Source organism: Passer domesticus, chromosome 34, assembly GCF_036417665.1.
Source record: "Passer domesticus isolate bPasDom1 chromosome 34, bPasDom1.hap1, whole genome shotgun sequence".
In the NCBI taxonomy this organism is placed as follows: Eukaryota; Metazoa; Chordata; class Aves; order Passeriformes; family Passeridae; genus Passer; species Passer domesticus.
The window spans coordinates 808,167-831,654 of record NC_087507.1 but is presented as its reverse complement, the minus strand read 5'-3'; the positions used below and the strand labels follow the sequence as shown (position 1 = coordinate 831,654).

Below are 23,488 nucleotides of genomic sequence, written 5' to 3'. Positions count from 1 at the left end.
TCACCGTCCTGGCATCTGTCCCCATTCCTGTCCCAGGTGTGTCCCCAACCCAGGTGTGTCCCCATCCTGGGATTGTCCCTGTGCCAGGTGTGTCCCCATCCTTGTCCTCGTCCCTGTCCCCATCCTGGGATCCACCCCCGTCCCCCGTCCCCTGTCCCTGTCCCCTCAGTCCCTGTCCCTGTCCCTGTCCCTGTCCCCTCAGTCCCTGTCCCTGTCCCTGTCCCTGTCCCTGTCCCTGTCCCCTCAGTCCCTGTCCCTGTCCCGGGATCTCTCCATGTTCAGGATCAGCCAGGCCAGGACTGTCCCTCGGTGTCCCCTGAACGTTCCTCGGTGTCCCCTGGGTGTCCCTTGGTGCCCCTCAGTGTCCCCTGAATGTCCCTCGGTGTCCCCTGGGTGTCCCTCAGGTGTCACAGGTGTCCCCAAAGTGCCACAGGGACCCGGGATGTCCCCAGGTGCCACAGCACCCACAGGTGTCCCACTGTCCCCTGGCCTGTCCCCAGTGTCTCTGTGGGTCCCTGGGTGTCACCTCGGGCTGTCCCCAGTGTCCCCAAGGTCCCCCTGGGTCACAGTGCCATGGGTGGCACCTCAGGCTCAGTGTCACTGCTGTCCCCAATGTCCCCAAGGTCTCCAATGTCCCCGATGTCCCCTCCGGTCACGGTGCCATGGGTGCCACCTTGGGCTCACTGTCCCCAATGTCCCCGATGTCCCCAGTGTCCCTGATGTCCCCTCAGGTCACGGTGCCATCGGTGCCACCTCCAGCTGTCCCCAGTGTCCCGTGTCCCCTGTGCTGTCACTGCCACCTCAGGCTGTCCCCAATGTCCCCTGGGGGTCACGGTGCCGTGGGTGCCACCTCGGGCTGTCCCCAGTGTCCCCAGCGGGTCACGGTGCCGTGGGTGCCACCTCGGGCTCGCTGTTGCTGCTGTCCCCAATGTCCCCAGTGTCCCCTGGGGGTCACGGTGCCGTGGGTGCCACCTCGGGCTCGCTGTCGCTGCTGTCCCCGGTGTCCCCGGTGTCCCCGGTGTCCCCCGGGGCCAGGGCGAAGGGCGGGGGCAGCTCCTCGTCCGAGGAGCCCAGCGAGTCCTCGTCCCCCAGGCGTGTCCCCAAGGCCACCGCGCCGAAGGACAGCGGCCCCCGCAGCAGCCGGACCTGGGACGGGGACACCGAGGGGACAGGGACAGGGACACAGAGGGGACAGTGAGGGGACAGGGACAGGGATGGGGACAGCAGGGACAGGGACACCGAGGGGACAGTGAGGGGACAGGGACAGGGACGGGGACAGGGACACAGAGGGGACAGTGAGGGACGGGGACACCGAGGGGACAGTGAGGGGACAGGGACAGGGACACCGAGGGGACAGTGAGGGACAGGGACACCGAGGGGACAGGGAAACCGAGGGGACAGTGAGGGACAGGGACAGGGACACAGAGGGACAGGAAGGGACAGCAGGGACAGTGAGGGACAGGGACAGGGACACAGAGGGGACAGGGACAGGGGACACGGACAGGAAGGGACAGCAGGGACAGGGACAGGGACAGGGACAGGGACAGGGACAGGGAGGGGATAGGGACAGGGGACACAGAGGGACAGCAGGACAAGAGAGGGACAGGATCAAGGGACAGAGAAGGGACAGTGGGGGACAGGGACAGGGGACAGCAGGGAACAAGAGGGACAAGGACATAGAGGGGACAGTGAGAGACAGCCAGGGGACAGGGACAGGGACAGGGACAGGAGGGGACAAAGCCAACAGAGCAGGGCAGCAGGGAGGACACAGGGCGACCACGCTGTCACCAGCTGTCCCCAGGCCGCGTGGCACCGAGGGGACATCGCCGGGTGCCATCCAGGTGTCCCCAACCCCTGCCCCCTTCCCCAGCCCCTGTGGATGTCACCTGGGTGTCCCCTGTGTCCCCAACCCCCATGTCCCCTGCGCCTCCTGGTGCACCCTCGTGTCCCTGGTGTCCCCAATGTCCCCAACATTCCCAATGTCCCCAGTGTCCCCAACATTCCCAGTGTCCCCAATGCCCCCCATATTCCCACTGTCCCCAACATCCCCCGTGTCCCTGATGTCCCCAGTGATGTCCCCAGTGTCCCACCTCGGCCTTGAGCCGCCGGATGTGGCCCTGCAGGTGCCAGATGTACTGAACCCCCTGTGTCCCCAGTGTCCCCAATGTCCCCAGTGTCCCCAGTGATGTCCCCATGTCCCCAGTGATGCCCCCAGTGATGTCCCCATGTCCCCATTGATGTCCCCGTGTCCCCAGTGATGTCCCCAGTGTCCCACCTCGGCCTTGAGCCGCCGGATGTGGCCCTGCAGGTGCCGGATGTACCGCGCCGTGTCCGAGTGCTCCAGCTGTCCCTGCAGCCGCCCCTCCTCCCGCTGGGACACCGGGGGACACCGAGGGGACACTGAGGGGACACTGCGGCCACCTGGCCCCTCCGGTGTCCCCAGTGTCCCTCCTGTCCCCTCCATGTCCCCATAACCACTCCATGTGCCCATGTCCCCCCAATGTCCCTTCTGTGCCTCCGTGTCCCCTCCATGTCCCCATGTCCCTGATGTCCCCATGTCCCCTCCATGTCCCCACATCCCCAAGTCCCCCATGCCCTCCATGTCCCCTGATGTCCGCCTGACCCCTCAATGTCCCCATGTCCCCTCTGTGTCCCCATGTCCCCTCCAATATCCCCAAAATGTCCCTTCCGTGCCTCCCTCTGTCCCCTCCATGTCCCCACGTCCCCAAATCCCCCATCCCCTCAATGTCCCCACGTCCCCTCCGTGTCCCCATCCCCATGTCCCCAGCATCCCCATGTCCCCATCCCTCCATGTCCCCTGATGTCCCCTCCATGTCCCCAACATCCCCATGTCCCCCAATGTCCCTGATGTCCCCTCCGTGTCCCCATCCCCATGTCCTCAACATCCCCATGTCCCCATCCCTCCATGTCCCTGATGTCCCCTTGATGTCCCCATTGTCCCCAAGGTCCCCCATCTCCTTCGTGTCCCCAATGTCCCCAGTGTCCCCCACGTCCCCCCAGTGTCCTTGATGTCCCCATCCCCTCCATGCCCCCATGTCCCCGATGTCCCCCATTGTTCCCATGTCCCCCATCCCCTCCACGTCCCTGATGTCCCCATGCCCCCCATGCCCCCCTGATGTCCCCATCCCCTCCATGTCCCCATGTCCCCGATGTCCCCTGTATCCCCCATGTCCCCCATCCCCTCCATGCCCCTGATGTCCCCAGTGTCCCCCATGCCCCCCATGTCCCCGATGTCCCCATCCCCTCCATGTCCCCATGTCCCTGATGTCCCAAATGTTCCCTTGTCCCCCCATTGTTCCCATGTCCCCCATCCCCTCCATGTCCCCGATGTCCCCCATTGTTCCCATGTCCCCCATCCCCTCCATGTCCCCAGTGTCCCCATGCCCCCCTGATGTCCCCATCCCCTCCACGCCCCCATGTCCCCGATGTCCCGTGTCCCTCCCAATCCCTTCCAGTCCCCAACATTCCCACATCCCCTTCTGTCCCAATGTCCCCAATGTCCCCTCAGTGTCCCCATACCTGTATCTCGAGCTCAGTCACACACTGCCTCATCTCGGCCAGGGCGTGTCCCCCGTGTCCCCACATCCCCCTGTGTCCCCAGTATCCCCATTGTCCCCGATGTCCCCTCAGTGTCCCCCGTGTCCCCACATCCCCCTGTGCCCCCAGTGTCCCCATGTCCCCCCGATGTCCCCAATGTCCCTCAGTGTCCCCATGTCCCCGTACCTGGATCTCCAGCTCGGCCACGCGCTGCCTCATCTCGGCCAGGGCGTGTCCCCAGTGTCCCCATGTCCCCCTGTGTCCCCACTGTCCCCATTGTCCCCGATGTCCCCACTGTCCCCATTGTCCCCATGTCCCCTCAGTGTCCCCAATGTCCCGTCAGTGTCCCCGTACCTGGATCTCGAGCTCGGCCACGCGCTGCCTCATCTCGGCCAGGGCGGCCATGCTGTCGGCCTCGCGCAGCCGCACGGCCATCACCTCCTCCTTGCTCTGGGGACAGCGCTGTCACCGTGGGGACACCGCGACACCCGGGGACAGCCGGGGACAGCCCTGGGGACACCCGGGGACAGCCCTGGGACAGCCCTGGGGACACCCGGGGACAGCCGGGGACAGCCCTGGGACAGCCCTGGGGACACCCCCAAGGACAGCCCCAGGGACACTGGGGGGACACCCCAGGGCCACCCCAGGGACACTTGGGGACACCCGGGGACACCCGGGGACAGCCCCAGGGACACCATGGAGACACCCAGGGACAGCCCCAGGACAGCCCTGCCACCGTGGGGACACCCCCAAGGACAGCCCCAGGGACACCCAAGGACAGGGAGGGACACCGTGGGGACATCCCAGGGACACCATGGAGACACCCGGGGACTGCCAGGGGACACTTCAGGGGCACTGGGGACATCCCCGTGTGCATCCCCAATGTCCCCAGTGTCCCCAGTAGCCCCAATGTCCCCAATATCCCTGATGTCCCCAATGTCCCTGATGATGTCCCCAATGTCCCCTGTCCCAAATCCCCCCAATGCCCTCAATGTCCCCAATGCCCCTCATGTCCCCAGCTGTCCCCAACATCCCCGATGATGTCCTTGATGGTGTCTCCAGTGTCCCCAATGTCACCGATGCCCCCAATGTCCCAATGTCCCCAATGTCCCAATGTCCCGTGTCTCCAAGTGTCCCCAATATCTCCAATGTCCCCAACATGCCCAACGTCCCCAGTGATGTCCCCAATGCTGCCCCGTGTCCCCAGAGCTGTCTCCAGTGTCCCCGATGACGTCCCCAATGATGTCCCCATTGTCCCCAATGTCCCAAGTGATGTACCCAGAGCTGTCCCCAATGCTGTCCCCAGTGTCCTCAGAGCTGTCCCCATTGTCCCCAGTGATGTCCCTGATGCTGTCCCCAGTGTCCCCATTGCTGTCCCTCTGTCCCCATTGCTGTCCCCACTGTCCCTGCTGTCTCTGTTGCTGTCCCCATTGTCCCCGCTGCTGTCCCCTTTGTCCCCAGTGTCCCTGTTGCTGTCCCCAATGCTGTCCCTGTTGCTGTCCCCAGTGTCCTCATTGTCCCCTCTGTCCCCATTATCCCTGATGTCCCCACTGTCCCCATTGCTGTCCCCAATGCTGTCCCCGTTGCTGTCCCCACTGTCCCCATTGTCCCTGATGCTGTCCCCATTGACCCCACTGTCCACAGTGTCCTCATTGTCCCCTCTGTCCCCATTGCTGTCCCTGCTGCTGTCCCCATTATCCCTGAAGTCCCCACTGTCCCCATTATCCCCAATGTCCCCTCTGTCCCCGTTGCTGTCCCCATTGCTGTCCCCAGTGTCCCCGTTGCTGTCCCCTCTGTCCCCATTGCTGTCCCCGTTGTCCCCGCTGCTGTCCCCTCTGTCCCCATTGTCCCCATTGCTGTCACCAGTGTCCCCGTTGCTGTCCCCAGTGTCCCCATTGCTGTCCCCGTTGCTGTCCCCAGTGTCCCCATTGCTGTCACCAGTGTCCCCGTTGCTGTCCCCGTTGCTGTCCCCATTGCTGTCCCCAGTGTCCCCGTTGCTGTCCCCAGTGTCCCCATTGCTGTCCCCGTTGCTGTCCCCAGTGTCCCCATTGCTATCCCCAGTGTCCCCATTGCTGTCCCCGTTGCTGTCCCCAGTGTCCCCATTGCTGTCCCCAGTGTCCCCGTTGCTGTCCCCGTTGCTGTCCCCATTGCTATCCCCAGTGTCCCCATTGCTGTCCCCAGTGTCCCCATTGCTGTCCCCAGTGTCCCCATTGCTGTCCCCATTGCTGTCCCCAGTGTCCCCGTTGCTGTCCCCAGTGTCCCCATTGCTGTCCCCGTTGCTGTCCCCAGTGTCCCCATTGCTATCCCCAGTGTCCCCATTGCTGTCCCCGTTGCTGTCCCCAGTGTCCCCAGTGTCCCCATTGCTGTCCCCAGTGTCCCCAGTGTCCCCAGTGTCCCGTTGCTGTCCCCAGTGTCCCCAGTGTCCCCTCTGTCCCCTGTCCCACCTTGCACTGTGCCTCGTGGTGTTTGCGGTGGCTCTCGCTGAGCTGCGCCTGCAGCCCCTGGCTCTGCGCGGCCGCGGCGCGGAGCTGCTCCCGCAGCCCGGCGCAGGCCTGCTCGGCACGGCCCAGGACGGACTGCTGGATCCTCCCCTGGAACCGGGATAGAACCAGGATTAACCTGGGATAAACCTGGGATCAACCGGGATTAACCTGGATAAACCCGGGATTAACCCGGCCCAAAGGCAGCCCTGCTCCCGCAGCCCGGCGCAGGCCTGCTCGGCACGGCCCAACATCGACTGCTGGATCCTCCCCTGGAACCGGGATAGAACCAGGATTAACCCGGGATTAACCTGGATAGACCCGGGATTAACCTGGGATTGATCCGGGATTAACCCGGCCCAAAGGCAGCCCTGCTCCCGCAGCCCGGCGCAGGCCTGCTCGGCACGGCCCAGGACGGACTGCTGGATCCTCCCCTGGAACCGGGATAGAACCAGGATTAACCCGGGATAAACCTGGGATCAACCGGGATTAACCTGGATAAACCCGGGATTAACCCGGCCCAAAGGCAGCCCTGCTCCCGCAGTCCGGCGCAGGCCTGCTCGGCACGGCCCAACACCGACTGCTGGATCCTCCCCTGGAACCGGGACAGACCCGGGATAGACCCGGGATAAACCTGGGATCAACCGGGATTAACCCGGATAAACCCGGCCCAAAGGCAGCCCTGCTCCCGCAGCCCGGCGCAGGCCTGCTCGGCACGGCCCAACACCGACTGCTGGATCCTCCCCTGGAACCGGGACAGACCCGGGATTAACCCGGGATAGACCTGGGATTAACCCAGACAAACCCTGCTCCCTGCTCTCCCAGTGCTCCCAGTTCAGTTCCCAGTATCCAGAGTTCCCTCCCAGTCCCTCCCAGTCCCTCCCAGTGCTCCCAGTAGCTCACCTGTGTCTCCAGATGCAGCACTCCCTGTCTCAGCCCCATTCCCAGTCCCCCCCAATCCCATCCCAGTCCATCCCAGTCCCCGCCAATCCCATCCCAGTGCTCCCAGTCCATCCCAGTCCCGTTCCCAGTCCCTCCCAATCCCATCCCAGTGCTCCCAGTAGCTCACCTGTGTCTCCAGGTGCAGCACTCTCTGTCCCAGTCCCTCCCAGTCCATCCCAGTTCAATCCCAGTTCAATCCCAGTAGCTCACCTGTGTCTCCAGGTGCAGCACTCTCTGCCGCAGCGCTCTCAGCCCCGTTCCCAGTGCTCCCAGTCCCTCCCAGTTCAATCCCAGTAGCTCACCTGTGTCTCCAGGTGCAGCACTCTCTGCCGCAGCGCTCTCAGCCCCGTTCCCAGTCCCTCCCAGTCCATCCCAGTTCAATCCCAGTAGCTCACCTGTGTCTCCAGGTGCAGCACTCTCTGCCGCAGCGCTCTCAGCCCCGTTCCCAGTCCCTCCCAGTCCATCCCAGTTCAATCCCAGTAGCTCACCTGTGTCTCCAGGTGCAGCACTCTCTGCCGCAGCGCTCTCAGCCCCGTTCCCAGTGCTCCCAGTTCAATCCCAGTAGCTCACCTGTGTCTCCAGGTGCAGCACTCTCTGCCGCAGCGCCCTCAGCCCCGTTCCCAGTGCTCCCAGTCCCTCCCAGTCCCTCCCAGTCCCTCCCAGTCCCTCCCAGTAGCTCACCTGTGTCTCCAGGTGCAGCACTCTCTGTCTCAGCGCTCTCAGCTCCGCCTGGGCCTGGCTCTCGCGGAGCTGCGCCCCCAGCACGGCCCCGTGCAGCCCCCGCGGCTCCTTCCAGCGGCCCCCGCACACCTGGGGGGGACAGGGACACGCCTGGTCAGGTGACACACCTGGGGACACCCGGGGACACCTGGGGACCCACCCTGGGACACCTGGTCAGGCCTCGTGCAGCAGCCCCCGCCCACCTGGGTTGGGACAGGTGACACACCTGGTCAGGTGACACACGTGGGACACCTGGGGACCCACCCCGGGACACCTGGTCAGGTGAGACACAGCTGGGGACAGCTGGGGACACATGTGGTCAGGTGACACACCTGGGGACACACCTGGGACACACCTGCTCAGGTGTGGGGACACACCTGGGACACACACATCCGGGGACTCAACTGGGGACACCCAGGGACAGATGGGACACCTGCCAGGTGTCCTCCAGGTCATTCAGGTGTCCCCGATGTCCCCGATGTCCCCGATGTCCCCGATGTCCCCGGTGTCCCTGTCTCACCTGCCAGGTGTCTCCCATGTCCCCGATGTCCCCGGTGTCCCCGATGTCCCTGATGTCACTCAGGTGTCCCCAATGTCCCCAGTGTCCCTGTCTCACCTGCCAGCTGTCCCCGATGTCCCCGATGTCCCTGATGTCCCTGATGTCACTCAGGTGTCCCCGATGTCCCCGGTGTCCCTGTCTCACCTGCCAGCTGTCCCCGATGTCCCCGATGTCCCCGATGTCCCTGATGTCACTCAGGTGTCCCCAATGTCCCCGGTGTCCCCGCCTCACCTGCCAGGTGTCCCCGATGTCCCCGGTGTCCCCGATGTCCCTGATGTCACTCAGGTGTCCCCGATGTCCCCGGTGTCCCTGTCTCACCTGCCAGCTGTCCCCGATGTCCCCGATGTCCCCGATGTCCCTCAGGGCCAGCTCCTGCAGCTCCTCCTGCAGCCGAACCACGCTGGACTCGTCCGGCAGCAGCGGCTGACGCTGGGACAGGGACAGGGACAGGGACAGGGGGACACAGGGACAGGGACAGGGTGACACAGGGACAGGGGACAGCAGGGACAGGGGGACACAGGGACAGGGTGACACAGGGACAGGGACAGGGACAGGGACAGGGTGACACAGGGACAGGGACAGGGACAGGGACAGGGTGACATGGTGACACAGGGACAGGGACAGGGACAGGGTGACACAGGGACAGGGTGACACAGGGACAGGGACAGGGTGACATGGTGACACAGGGACAGGGACAGGGACAGGGTGACACAGGGACAGGGTGACACAGGGACAGGGACAGGGGGACACAGGGACAGGGTGACACAGGGACAGGGACAGGGACAGGGTGACACAGGGACAGGGACAGGGTGACACAGGGACACAGGGACAGGGACAGGGACAGGGACAGGGACAGGGACAGGGACAGGGATACAGGGACAGGGACAGGGACAGGGACACGGGGACAGGGACAGGGTGACACAGGGACAGGGACAGGGACAGGGACAGGGACAGGGATACAGGGACAGGGACAGGGACACAGGGACAGGGACAGGGACAGGGACACGGGGACAGGGACAGGGACAGGGACAGGGTGACACAGGGACAGGGACAGGGACAGGGACAGGGACAGGGTGACATGGTGACACAGGGACAGGGACAGGGTGACACAGGGACAGGGTGACACAGGGACAGGGGGACACAGGGACAGGGACAGGGACAGGGACAGGGTGACACAGGGACAGGGACAGGGTGACACAGGGACACAGGGACAGGGACAGGGACAGGGACAGGGACAGGGACAGGGATACAGGGACAGGGACAGGGACACGGGGACAGGGACAGGGACAGCAGGGACAGGGACAGGGACAGGGACAGGGACAGGGACAGCAGGGACAGGGACATGGGGACAGGGACGGGAACAGGGACACAGGGACATGGGGACAGGGACAGCAGGGACAGGGACAGGGACAGAGACACGGGGACAGGGACAGGGACATCACCAGGGGCGACAGCAGGGGACAAAGGGACATCAGTGCGGACAGAGGGACCTTCACAGGCCACCCGGGACAGCTCCTGTCCCCAAGGCCACCCATGGGACCCTCCCTGTCCCCAAGGCCACCCATGGGACCCTCCTCACCCCACTGGGACCCTCCCACCCCAGTGCCACCCCAGTGCCACCCCGGTGTCCCCAGGGTGTCCCCTCAGTGTCACCTTCTCCATGTCCAGGACCTTGTCCTGCATCTCCTTGAGGGCCCCCAGGGTTTCGCTCTCGCGCAGCCGCGACCGCTCCAGCTCCGTCTCCAGGTGCGCCACGAACTCCTCGCTCAGCCGGGGGTTACCCTGTCCCCAGGTGTCCCCAAATGTCACCAGTGTCCCCAATGTCACCAAATGTCCCCAAGTGTCACCAACCGCCACGAGCTCCTCGCTCAGACGGGGGTTACCCTGTCCCCAGTGTCCCCAACTGTCACCAATGTCACCTCCCGACCGCCACGAGCTCCTTGCTCAGACGGGGGTTACCCTGTCCCCAATGTCCCCAATGTCCCCAATGTCCCCAATGTCACCAAATGTCACCAATGTCACCTCCCGACCGCCACGAACTCCTCGCTCAGACGGGGGTTACCCTGTCCCCAGTGTCCCCAAATGTCACCAAAGGTCACCAATGTCACCTCCCAGCCACCATGAGCTCCTTGCTCAGACGGGGTTACCCTGTCCCCAATGTCCCCAATGTCACCAAATGTCACCAATGTCACCAAAGGTCACCAACCGCCACGAACTCCTCGCTCAGACGGGGGTTACCCTGTCCCCAATGTCACCAAGTGTCACCAAATGTCACCAAATGTCACCAATGTCACCTCCTGACCACCACGAGCTCCTCGCTCAGACGGGGGTTACCCTGTCCCCAATGTCACCAAGTGTCATCAAATGTCACCTCCCCATTGTCCCCAGCCACCACGAGCTCCTCGCTCAGACGGGGGTTACCCTGTCCCCAGTGTCCCCAAATGTCACCAAATGTCACCTCCCGACCGCCAGGAGCTCCTCGCTCAGCCGGGGGTTACCCTGTCCCCAATGTCCCCAATGTCCCCAAATGTCCCCAGTGTCCCCAACTGCCACGAGCTCCTCGCTCAGCCGGGGGTTACCCTGTCCCCAATGTCCCCAAGTGTCACCAATGTCACCAAAGGTCACCTCCCCATCGTCCCCACCTGCCACGAAATCCTCGTTCAAGCGGGAGTTACCTGTGCCACCAAATGTCACCAAATGTCACCAAATGTCACCAAATGCCACCAAATGTCACCTGCAGCCTCGTCACTCAAGCAGTGACACAGTGACACAGTGACACACTCAGGTGACAATGACACACAGGGGACACGGGTGACACAGTGACACAGTGACACACTCAGGTGACAATGACACACAGGGGACACGGGTGACACAGTGACACAGTGACACACTCAGGTGACACAGAGGTGACAATGACACACACTCAGGTGACACAGGAGGTGACACAGAGGTGACAATGACACACACTCAGGTGACACAGGAGGTGACACAGAGGTGACAATGACACACACTCAGGTGACACAGGAGGTGACACAGAGGTGACAATGACACACAGGTGATATGGGTGACACAGTGACACACTCAGGTGACACAGGAGGTGACACAGAGGTGACAATGACACACACTCAGGTGACACAGGAGGTGACACAGAGGTGACAATGACACACACTCAGGTGACACAGGAGGTGACACAGAGGTGACAATGACACACAGGTGATATGGGTGACACAGTGACACACTCAGGTGACACAGGAGGTGACACAGAGGTGACAATGACACACAGGTGATATGGGTGACACAGTGACACACTCAGGTGACACAGGAGGTGACACAGAGGTGACAATGACACACAGGTGATATGGGTGACACAGTGACACAGTGACACAATGACACACACAGGTGACAATGACACACAGGGGACACGGGTGACACAGTGACACAGGGACACACTCAGGTGACACAGGAGGTGACACAGCTGACACTGAGGTGACACAGAGGTGACAGTGACACACCTGGAGCTCCCTGATGGTGCTCTGGGCCCTGCGGAGGCTCTCGGTGGCCGAGCTGCAGCGCTGTCACCGGGCAGTGACACACAGGGACACACAGTGACACAGTGACACACACAGTGACAATGGCACACACAGGTGACACAGGAGGTGACACAGGTGACACAGAGGTGACAATGACACACCTGGAGCTCCCTGATGGTGCTCTGGGCCCTCCTGAGGCTCTCGGTGGCCGAGCTGCAGCGCTGCCGCACCAGCGCCAGCTCCCGCCGGATGACGTCGTTCTCCTCGGCCTCCTGCGCCCGCGTCACCTGGCCCTGGGGACATGGGGACATTGGGGACATGGGGACAGTGTCACCTGGCCCTGGGGACATTGGGGACATTGGGGACATGGGGACAGTGTCACCTGGCCCTGGGGACAATGGGGACATTGGGGACATGGGGACATCAGTGACACCTCCTGCGCCCGTGTCACCTGGCCCTGGGGACATGGGGACATTGGGGACATGGGGACAGTGTCACCTGGCCCTGGGGACATGGGGACATTGGGGACAGTGTCACCTGGCCCTGGGGACATGGGGACATGGGGACATGGGGACAGTGTCACCTGGCCCTGGGGACAATGGGGACATCAGTGACACCAGGGACACCTCCTGCGCCTGTGTCACCTGGCCCTGGGGACATGGGGACATTGGGGACAGTGTCACCTGGCCCTGGGGACATTGGGGACATTGGGGACATGGGGACAGTGTCACCTGGCCCTGGGGACACGGGGACATTGGGGACATTGGGGACATTGGGGACAGTGTCACCTGGCCCTGGGGACATGGGGACAGTGGGGACACTGGGGACGCTGTCACCTGGCCCTGGGGACACTGGGGACAATGGGGACAGTGTCACCTGGCCCTGGGGACACTGGGGACATCAGGGACATTGGGGACAGTGTCACCTCCTAGGCCTGTGGTAACTTTTCCTTGGGGACATTCAGAACCTTGGTGACACTGGGGACACTGGGGACAATGGGGACATTGGGGACACTGGGGACAATGGGGACACTGGGGACACTGGGGACAATGGGGACACTGGGGACACTGGGGACAATGGGGACATTGGGGACACTGGGGACAATGGGGACACTGGGGACAGTGCCACCTCCTGCCCCCAGGGCAGAGCCAGCGCGGCTGTGGTGGCACTGGGGGGACAGGGAGTGACACTGGGGACACGAGGTGCCACTGGAGGTGCCAGCAGCCCCGTGGGGACCTCCAGGGCCGTCTGTCCCCTCCCCTCCCCCACGCCAAATTCCACCCCCAATCCCAAAAATTCCCAAATTTTCACCAATTTCCCCAAAATCCTCCCCAAAATTCCCGTCAAAATCCACCAAAATTCCCCAAAAAGTTCTCAAAGTTCACCAAAATTTCCCCCCAAAAAATCCCCAAAATTCTCCCCATAAATTCCCCCCAAATCCCCAAAATTCACAAAAATTTCCCCAAAATTCACCAAAATTCAAAATTCCCTTACAATGTGCCAGCCTCCCAAAATTCCCCACAATTCCTCAAAATTCCCCAAAATTCATCCAAAATTTCCCCAAAATTCCCCAAGTTCACCCAAATTCCCAAAAAATTCCCCCAAAATTCTCCCAAATGCCACCAAAATTCCCTTAAAATTAAAAAAATCACCAAATTCCCCCCAAATTTCACCAAAAATTCCCCCCAAATTCCTTGAAAATTATTCAATATCCCCCAAAATTTCCCCCAAAATCTCCTCAAAATTCACCAAAATTCCCAAAAAATTTCCTCAAAATACCCCAAAATTCACCAAAATTCAAAATACCCCTAAAATGCCCCAAGCCCCCAAAATCCCCCCAAACCTTTCCCCAAAATTCCTCAAAATTTCCCAAAATTTACCCAAAATCCCCCCAAAATTCCTCAAAATTTCCCAAAATCTCCCCAAAATTCCCCCAAACCCCTCCCAAATTTCCTCAAAATTCCCCCAAAAATCCCCCCCAAATCCTCATATTCCTTAAAATTCTCCCCAAAATTCCCCAAAAATCTCCCCAAATTCACCAGAATTCCTAAAAAATTTCCTCCAAATCCCTCCAAATCCCCCCAAAAAATTTCCAAAATTCCCCCAAAATTCCCCCTGAGATGCGCAGGAGCCTCCGGAAAAGTGGAAAAAAAAGTGGGAAAAAAAAGGTGGAAAAAAGGAAAATTCCCCCAAAAGTGTGGGGGGGGAGGAAAAGGAAAAAGAGAAAATAAATCTGGAAAATATTGGGAAATTGGGGAAATAAATCAGGAGAATTAGGGAAATAAATTGGGAAAATAAATTGGGAAAAGCAGGAAAATAAATCAGGAAAATTGGGGAAAAATTGGGGAAATAAATTGGGAAAAAAAATCAGGAAAAATGAGGAAAATTGGGGAAGAAAATCAGGAAAAATGGGAAAATAAATAGGGGAAATAAATTGGGAAAATTGGGAAAATAAATTGGGAAAATTGGGAAAATAAATTGGGAAAACTGGGAAAAAAAAGCAGGAAAATAAATTGGGAAAATTGGAAAAAATTAGGAAAATAAATTGGGAAAATTGGGAAAATAAATTGGGAAAATTGGGAAAAAAAAGCAGGAAAATAAATTGGGAAAATTGGAAAAAATTAGGAAAATAAATTAGGAAAACTGGGAAAAAATCAGGAAAATATTGTGAAAATTGAGAAAATAATTAGGAAAATCGGGGTGGGAAAATTGGGGAGGAAAATCAGGAAAGTTGGGAAAATAAGTTGGGAAAATAAATTGGGAAAATTGGGAAGAAAATCAGGGAAATAAATTGGGAAAATAAATTGGGGAAATCAGAAAAAAAATCAGAGAAATCAGGAAAATAAATTAGGAAAATTGGGGAAGAAAATTGGGAAAGCAAATTGGGAAAATCAGGAAAATAAATAGGGAAATTGGGGGAAAAATCAGGAAAATAGATTGGGAAAATTGGGGAAAAAATCAAGAAAATCAGGGAAATTGGGAAAAAAATCAGGAAAATATTGGGAAAATCGAGAAAAAAATTAGGAAAATTGGGGAAGAAAATCAGGAAAACTGGGAAAACAAATCAGGAAAGTTGGGAAAATAAATTGGGGAAATTGGGAAAATAAATTGGGAAAATCAGGAAAAAATCAGGGAAATAAATTGGGAAAATAAACTGGGAGAATATTGGGAAAATATGGGGAAAATCAGGAAAATTGGGAAAATATTGGGAAAATATCAGGGAAATAAATGGGGGAATCAGTGGGGAAAATTGGGGAAAAAGTCAGGGAAATTGGGAAAATTGGGGAAAACCATTGGGAAAATCAGGGAAATAAATTGGGAAAAGAAATCTGGAAAACATGGGGAAAACAGGAAAATTGGGAAAATCTTGGGAAAATCAGGGAAATCAATTGGGAAAATAAATTGGGAGAATACCGGGAAAATATGGGGAAAATCAGGAAAATTGGGAATGTAACGGAAAAATATTGGGGAAATATTGGGGAAATTGGGGAAATAAATGGGGAAAAATTGGGAAAATTGGGGAAATAAATGGGGAAAATCAATCAGGAAAATCAATCGGGAAAATCAATCAGGAAAACTGGGGAAAAATCGGGTTAAACATTGGGGAAATAAATGGGGAAAATAGGGGGAAAAATCAGGGAAATTGGGAAAATCAATCGGGAAAATCAATCAGGAAAATCGGGGAAAAGAATGGGGAAATAAATTGGGAAAATTGGGGGAAAGAATCAGGGAAATTGGGAAAATCAATCAGGAAATTGGGAAAATCAATCAGGAAAATCAATCAGGGAAATTGGGGGAATAATCGGGGAAATCGGAGTAAAACATTGGGGAAATAAATGGGGAAAATTGGGGGAAAAAATCAGGGAAATTGGGAAAATCAATCAGGGAAATTAGGAAAATCAATCAGGAAAATCAATTGGGGAAATTGGGGGAAAAAATGGGGAAATTGGGGGGAAAAGTCGGGGAAATTGGGAAAATCAATGGGGAAAATCAATCAGGGAAATTGGGGAAAAAAATTGGGGAAATTGGGAAAAAATTGGGGAAATGGGGGGAAACTGGGGTAAAACATCGGGGAAACAAATGGGGAAAATTGGGGGAAAAGTCAGGGAAATTGGGGGAAATCAGAGTAAAACTTTGGGGAAATAAATGGGAAAAATTGGGGGAAAATCAGGGAAATTGGGGAAATCAATTGGGAAAATCAATTGGGAAAATCAATCAGGGAAATTGGGGAAAAAATTGGGGAAATTGGAGGGAAATCGGAGTAAAACATCGGGGAAATAAATTTGGAAAATTGTGGGAAAAATCAGAGAAATTGGGGGAAAATTGGAGTAAAACATCAGGGAAAAAAATGGGGAAAATTGGGGGAAAAGTCAGAGAAATTGGGGAAATCAATCGGGAAAATCAATCGGGGAAATTGGGGGAAAAATGGGGAAATAAATGGGGAAATAAATTGGGAAAATCGGGGGAAAAATCAGGGAAATTGGAGTAAAACATCGGGGAAATAAATGGGGAAAATTGGAGGAAAAAGTCAGGGAAATTGGGAAAATCAATTGGGAAAATTGGGAAAATCATTCGGGAAAATCAATCAGGGAAATTGGGGAAAAAATGGGGAAATAAATTTGGAAAATTGGGGGAAAAATCAGAGAAATTGGAGTAAAACATCGGGGAAATAAATGGGTAAAATTGGGGGAAAAGTCAGGGAAATTGGGAAAATCAATCCGGGAAATCAATCGGGGAAATTGGGAAAATCAATCGGAAAAATCAATCAGGGAAATTGGGGAAAAAATCAGGGAAATTGGAGGGAAATCGGAGTAAAATATTGGGGAAATAAATGGGGAAAATTGGGGGAAAAGTCAGGGAAATTGGGGGAAATCAACTGGGAAAATCAGGAAAATCAATCAGGGAAATTGGGGAAAAATCAGGGAAATTGGGGGAAATTGGAGTAAAACATTGGGGAAATAAATGGGGAAAATTGGGGGAAAAGTCAGGGAAATTGGGAAAATCAGTTGGGAAAGTCAATTGGGGAAATCAATCAGGGAAATTGGGGAAAAAATTAGGGAGAAATAAATAGGGAAAATGGGGGGAAAAAGTCAGGGAAATTGGGAAAATCAATCAGGAAAGTTGGGAAAACCAATCGGGAAAATCAATCAGGGAAACTGGGGGAAATCGGGGTAAAATACTGGGGAAATAAATGGGGAAAATTGGAGAAAAAGTCAGGGAAATTGGGAAAATCAGTCGGGAAAAATGGGAAAATCAATCGGGAAAACCAAATCAGGGAAATTGGGGAAAAAAATTGGGGAAATTGGGTAAAAAAACTGGGGAAATTGGGGGAAAAATCGGGGAAATAAATGGGGAAAATCCAGGGAAAAAATCAGGGAAATTGGGAAAATCAATCGGGAAAATCAATCAGGGAACTTGGGGGAGAATTGGGGAAATTGGGGGAAACAAAAGTCGGGAAGTCGCGGCCCACGAGGGCCCTCGGCAGCGTCGGGCGGTACCTGGATGAGGCGATCGGCCAGAGCCGCGCTCTCCTGGGAGGGACAGAGCGGGGACAGGGACACGTCAGTGACACATCAGTGACAGGGACAGATCAGTGACAGGGACACGTCAGTGACAGGGACACGTCAGTGACACATCAGTGACAGGGACACGTCAGTGACACATCGGTGACACATCAGTGACAGGGACAGATCAGTGACAGGGACACGTCAGTGACACATCAGTGACACATCAGTGACAGGGACAGAGCGGGGACAGGGACACGTCAGTGACACATCAGTGACACATCAGTGACAGGGACAGATGGGGACAGGGACACGTCAGTGACAGGGACACGTCAGTGACACATCAGTGACACATCAGTGACAGGGAGAGAGCAGGGACAGGGACACGTCAGTGACAGGGACAGATCAGTGACAGGGAGAGAGCAGGGACAGGGACACGTCAGTGACAGGGACAGGGACACGTCAGTGACAGGGACAGGGACACGTCAGTGACACATCGGTGACAGGGACACGTCAGTGACAGGGACAGATCAGTGACAGGGACAGGGACAGATCAGTGACAGGGACATGTCAGTGACACATCAGTGACAGGGACACGTCAGTGACACATTGGTGACAGATCAGTGACAGGGACACGGACAGATGGTGACAGGGACAGAGCGGGGACAGGGACAGCACAGGGACAGGGACACAGAAACACAGAGCGGTCAGGGTCAGGGACAGGGACAGGGACAGAAGGGTCAGGGATGGGACAGGGACAGATTGGTGACAGGGACACAGATCAGTGACAGGGACAGATCAGTGACAGGGACAGATTGGTGACAGGGACACAGATCAGTGACAGGGACACAGATCAGTGACAGGGACACAGATCAGTGACAGGGACAGATTGGTGACAGGGACACAGATCAGTGACAGGGACACAGATCAGTGACAGGGACACAGATCGGTGACAGGGACACAGATCAGTGACAGGGACACAGATCAGTGACAGGGACACAGATCAGTGACAGGGACAGATTGGTGACAGGGACAGATTGGTGACAGGGACACAGATCAGTGACAGGGACACAGATCAGTGACAGGGACAGATTGGTGACAGGGACACAGATCAGTGACAGGGACAGATTGGTGACAGGGACACAGATCAGTGACAGGGACAGATCAGTGACAGGGACAGATTGGTGACAGGGACACAGATCAGTGACAGGGACACAGATCAGTGACAGGGACACACAGAGTGGGTCAGGGACAAGGACAAATCGGTGACAATGACAGATCAGTGACAGGGACAGATCGGTGACAGGGGCAGGACAGGGACAGGGACAGGGACAGTGACAGGGACAGATCAGTGATGGGGACAGAGACAGAGCCAGGTCAGCAACAGCAACAACGACAGTGACAGTGACAGCAGTGACAGGTCAGGAACAGTGACAGAGCCGGGTCAGGGACAGTGACAGCAGTGACAGGTCAGTGACAGTGACAGAGCTGGGACAGGGACAGTGACAGCGGTGACAGGTCAGTGACAGAGACAGAGCCGGGTCAGGGACAGTGACAGCAGTGACAGGTCAGTGACAGTGACAGAGCTGGGACAGTGACAGTGACAGCAGTGACAGGTCAGTGACAGTGACAGAGCCGGGTCAGGGACAGTGACAGCAGTGACAGGTCAGTGACAGTGACAGAGCTGGGACAGTGACAGTGACAGCGGTGACAGGTCAGTGACAGAGACAGAGCCGGGTCAGGGACAGTGACAGCAGTGACAGGTCAGTGACAGTGACAGAGCTGGGACAGTGACAGTGACAGCGGTGACAGGTCAGTGACAGTGACAGAGCTGGGACAGTGACAGTGACAGCGGTGACAGGTCAGTGACAGTGACAGAGCTGGGACAGTGACAGTGACAGCAGTGACAGGTCAGTGACAGTGACAGAGCTGGGACAGTGACAGTGACAGCGGTGACAGGTCAGTGACAGAGACAGAGCCGGGTCAGGGACAGTGACAGCAGTGACAGGTCAGTGACAGTGACAGAGCTGGGACAGTGACAGTGACAGCAGTGACAGGTCAGTGACAGTGACAGAGCCGGGTCAGGGACAGTGACAGCAGTGACAGGTCAGGAACAGTGACAGAGCCGGGTCAGGGACAGTGACAGCAGTGACAGGTCAGGAACAGTGACAGAGCCGGGTCAGGGACAGTGACAGCAGTGACAGGTCAGTGACAGTGACAGAGCCGGGACAGGGACAGTGACAGCGGTGACAGGTCAGGAACAGTGACAGAGCCGGGTCAGGGACAGTGACAGCAGTGACAGGTCAGTGACAGTGACAGAGCTGGGACAGTGACAGTGACAGCAGTGACAGGTCAGGAACAGTGACAGAGCCGGGTCAGGGACAGTGACAGCAGTGACAGGTCAGGAACAGTGACAGTGACAGAGCCGGAACAGTGACAGTGACAGCAGTGACAGTGACAGCGACAGAGACAGTGACAGTGACAGATAAGAGATGGGGACAGAGAGCCGGGACAGTGACAGTGACAGTGACAGATCAGAGATGGGGACAGAGAGCCGGGACAGTGACAGTGACAGCAGTGACAGTGACAGCGACAGAGACAGTGACAGTGACAGATCAGAGATGGGGACAGAGAGCCGGGACAGTGACAGTGACAGCAGTGACAGTGACAGCGACAGAGACAGTGACAGGGACAGATCAGAGATGGGGACAGAGACAGAGCTGGGTCAGCGATGGTGGACAGTGGTGACAGCGACAGATCGGTGACAGGGACAGTGACAGGTCAGGGACAGCAACAGAGACAGTGACAGGGACAGAGCTGGAACAGTGACAGTCACGGCAGTGACAGTGACAGCGACAGAGCCGGGTCAGGGACAGAGACAGTGACAGTGACAGGGACAGTGCCAGTGACAGAGCAGGGACAGTGACAGATCGGTGACAGGGACAGAGACAGTCGGGTCAGCGATGGTGACAGCAGCGACAGAGCCGAGACAGCGACAGCAGCGACAGTGACAGCGGTGACAGTGACAGCAGTGACAGTGACAGCGGTGACAGTGACAGCGGTGGTGACAGTGGCAGAGCCAGCTCAGGGACAGGGACAGTGACAGACCCAGATCGGTGACAGTGACAGGGACGGTGACAGATCGGTGACAGGGACAGGGACAGTGACAGTGCAAGGGACAGGGACAGTGACAGAGCCAGATCGGTGACAGGGACAGGGACAGGGACAGAGCCAGATCGGTGACAGGGACAGGGACAGGGACAGGGACAGTGACAGGGACAGGGACGGTGACAGGGACAGGGACAGTGACAGAGCCAGATCGGTGACAGGGACAGGGACAGTCACAGTGGTGACAGTGACAGGGACAGGGACAGGTCAGGGACAGGTCAGGGACAGTGACAGTGACAGAGCTGGGCCAGCGATGGTGACAGATCGGTGACAGTGACAGATTGGTGACAGTGACAGGTCAGGGACAGTGACAGTGACAGGGACAGATCGGTGACAGTGACAGATCAGTGACAGTGCCAGTGACAGATCGGTGCCAGTGACAGGGACAGTGCCAGTGGTGCCAGTGGCAGTGGCAGAGCCGCAGCCGCGGCAGCCGCGCCCGCCCCCACCCCCGGGACTCCCCCGTTCCCGAGCATTTGGGCTTTGGGTGCAAACGGGAATTTTTTGGGGTCTGAAGGGGAAATTGGCCCAAAATGGGGGGGGGGGGGGTCCCTCGAAATGGGGTTTGGCCCCAAATGAGGGATTTCACCCCAAAACGGGGGATCGGGGCCCTAAGGGGGGTTTTGGGGCTGGGGTTTGGGTTCCATGCGGTGGTTTGGGTTTTTTGGGGTTCCATGTCAGTTTTTGGGTTTTTTTGGGGATCCATGCAGAGTTTTGGGGTGGGGATTGGTTTTTTGGGGGGGGTTTTGGGTTCCATGTGGTCTTTTGGGTTTTTTGGGGTTCCATGTGATTTTTTGGACATTTTTGGGGTTATTTTGGGGCTCCATGCAGAGTTTTGTGGGGTTTTGGGGTGGGGGTTGGTTTTTTGGGGTTTTTTTTGGGGGGTTTTGGGTTCTATGTGATTTTTTGGGGTTTGGTTTTGGGTTCCATGCGGTGGTTTGGGTTTTTTGGGGTTCCGTGTCATTTTTTGGGTTTTTCTGGGGATCCATGCAGAGTTTTGGGGTGGGGGTTGGTTTTTTGGGGTTTTTTTTGGGAGGGAGTTTTGGGTTCCATGTGGTCTTTTGGGTTTTTTGGGGTTCCATGTGATGTTTTGGGTTTTTTCAGGGTGCCATGTGATTTTTTGGAGATTTTTTGGGGTTTTTTTGGGGTTCCATGCAGAGTTTTGGGGGGAGGGTTTGGTTTTTTTGGGGGTATTTGGGGTTTTTTTGGGGGGGGGGTTGGGTTCTATGTGATTTTTTTTGGGTTTGGTTTTGGGTTCCATGCGGTGTTTTGGGTTTTTTGGGGGTTCCATGGGATGTTTTACGGAATTTTGAATTTTTTTGGGTTCCATGCGGAGTTTTGGGGGTGTTTGGTTTTTTGGGGGGTATTTTGGGGTTTTTTGGGGGGTTTTGGGTTCTGTGTGGTGTTTTGGGGTTTTGGAGTTCCATGCAGTGGTTTGGGTTTGTTTTGGCGGGGGGTTGGGGGTTTTTGGGAGTTTCCATGTGGTGTTTTGGGAGTTTTTTGGGTTCCATGCGGTATTTTGGGGTTTTTTGGGGGGGTTCCATGTGGTGTTTTGGGATTTTTTTGGTTCCATGTGGTGTTTTAGATTTGGTTTTGGGGGGTTTAGGGGTTTTTTGGGGTTCCATGCAGTGTTTTGGGATTTTGGGGTGGTTTTTTGGGAGTTTTTTTGTTTCTGTGTGGTGTTTTGGGGTTTTTTGGGGTTTTTGGGTTCCTTTCAGTGGTTTGGGAGGTTTTTGGGGGGGTTTAGGGGTTTTTTGGGTTCCATGCAGTGTTTTGGGTTTTGGGGGTTTTTTTGGGGGGTTCCATGCAGTGTTTTGGGATTTTGGAGTGGTTTTTGGGAGGTTTGTTGTTTTTTTTTTTGTTCCATGTGGTGTTTTGGGGTTTTTTGGGGTGTTTTGGGGTTTTTTGGGTTCCATGCAGTGGTTTGGGGTGTTTTGGGTTTTGGGGGTTTTTTTGGGGGGTTCCATGCAGTGTTTTGGGATTTTGGAGTGGTTTTTGGGAGGTTTGTTTTTTTTTTTTTTTTGTTCCATGTGGTGTTTTGGGGTTTTTTGGGGTGTTTTGGGGTTTTTTGGGTTCCATGCAGCACTTTGGGTTTGTTTTTTGGGGGGGTTTTGGGGTTTTTTTGGGGTTCCATGCAGTGGTTTGGGATTTTGGGGCTGTTTTTTGAGAGGTTTTGTTGGTTCTGTGTGGTGTTTTGGGGTTTTTTGGGGTTCCGTGTGGTGTTTTGGGTTTGGTTTTGGGGTTTTTTGGGTTCCATGTGGTGTTTTGGGTTTGGTTTTGGGGTTTTTTGGGTTCCATGCAGTGGTTTGGGATTGTTTTTGGGGTTTTTTGGGTTCCATGTGGTGTTTTGGGTTTGGTTTTGGAGGTTTGGGGTGTTTTGGTTTTTTTGGGTTCCATGCAACAGTTTGGGTTTGTTTTTCATTTTTTTGGGGGGTTTTTTTGGGGTTCCATGTGGTGCTTTAGGGTTTTTCGGGATGTTTTGGGGTGATTTGGGGTTTTTTTGGGGCATTTTTTGGGGAGGTTTTTGGGGGTGCTCACCTTCTCCAGGGTCTCGATGCGCTGCTTGAGCAGGCGGTTCTCGGAGCGGAGCCGCTGAGGGGACACAGGGGACAGAGGGGACAGAGGGGACACAGGGGACAGAGGGACAGGGAGGGGACAGAGGGACAGGGGGGACAGGGGGGACAGAGGGGACACAGGGGGACAGGGAGGACAGAGGGGACGGGGGGGACAGAGGGGGGACAGAGGGGACAATGGGGACACCGAGGGGACAGGGAGGGAACAGGGAGGGGACAGAGGGGACAGGGGGGACAGGGAGGGGACAGAGGGGACAATGAGTGGTGACCCAGGTATCCGCAGGTGTCCCCAGCTGTCCCCCAGGTGTCCCTGCAGTGTCCCAGCTGTGTCCCTGCAGTGTCCCCAGGTGTCCCTGCAGTGTCCCCAGCTGTCCCCAGGTGTGTCCCCAGCTGTGTTCCCAGTTGTCCCCAGGTGTCCCAGCTTTGTCCCTTCAGTGTCCCCAGGTTTGTCCCC

General features: G+C 56.5%; 1 protein-coding gene across 11 annotated transcripts in view; it reads right to left on the bottom strand.

Annotated features, from left to right (window-relative positions):
- Positions 1-208: 208 nt before the first annotated feature.
- EVI5L (ecotropic viral integration site 5 like) overlaps positions 209-23,488 on the bottom strand; it is a 59,934-nt gene continuing 36,654 nt past the window's right edge. Inside the window, exons 11-23 of one of the 11 annotated variants that reach the window (XM_064402096.1) lie at positions 23,000-23,053; positions 17,288-17,320; positions 11,951-12,082; positions 9,913-10,041; positions 8,610-8,688; positions 8,404-8,444; positions 7,662-7,790; positions 6,745-6,783; positions 6,003-6,110; positions 3,913-4,008; positions 2,276-2,371; positions 973-1,146; positions 209-900 (exon numbers count right to left, since the gene is read on the bottom strand). In XM_064402096.1, coding sequence (XP_064258166.1) covers positions 880-900; positions 973-1,146; positions 2,276-2,371; positions 3,913-4,008; positions 6,003-6,110; positions 6,745-6,783; positions 7,662-7,790; positions 8,404-8,444; positions 8,610-8,688; positions 9,913-10,041; positions 11,951-12,082; positions 17,288-17,320; positions 23,000-23,053 — 1,131 coding nt within the window. In that variant the 3' untranslated portion in view covers positions 209-879. The other 10 variants (XM_064402098.1, XM_064402097.1, XM_064402094.1 and 7 more) reach the window with 10 other exon arrangements.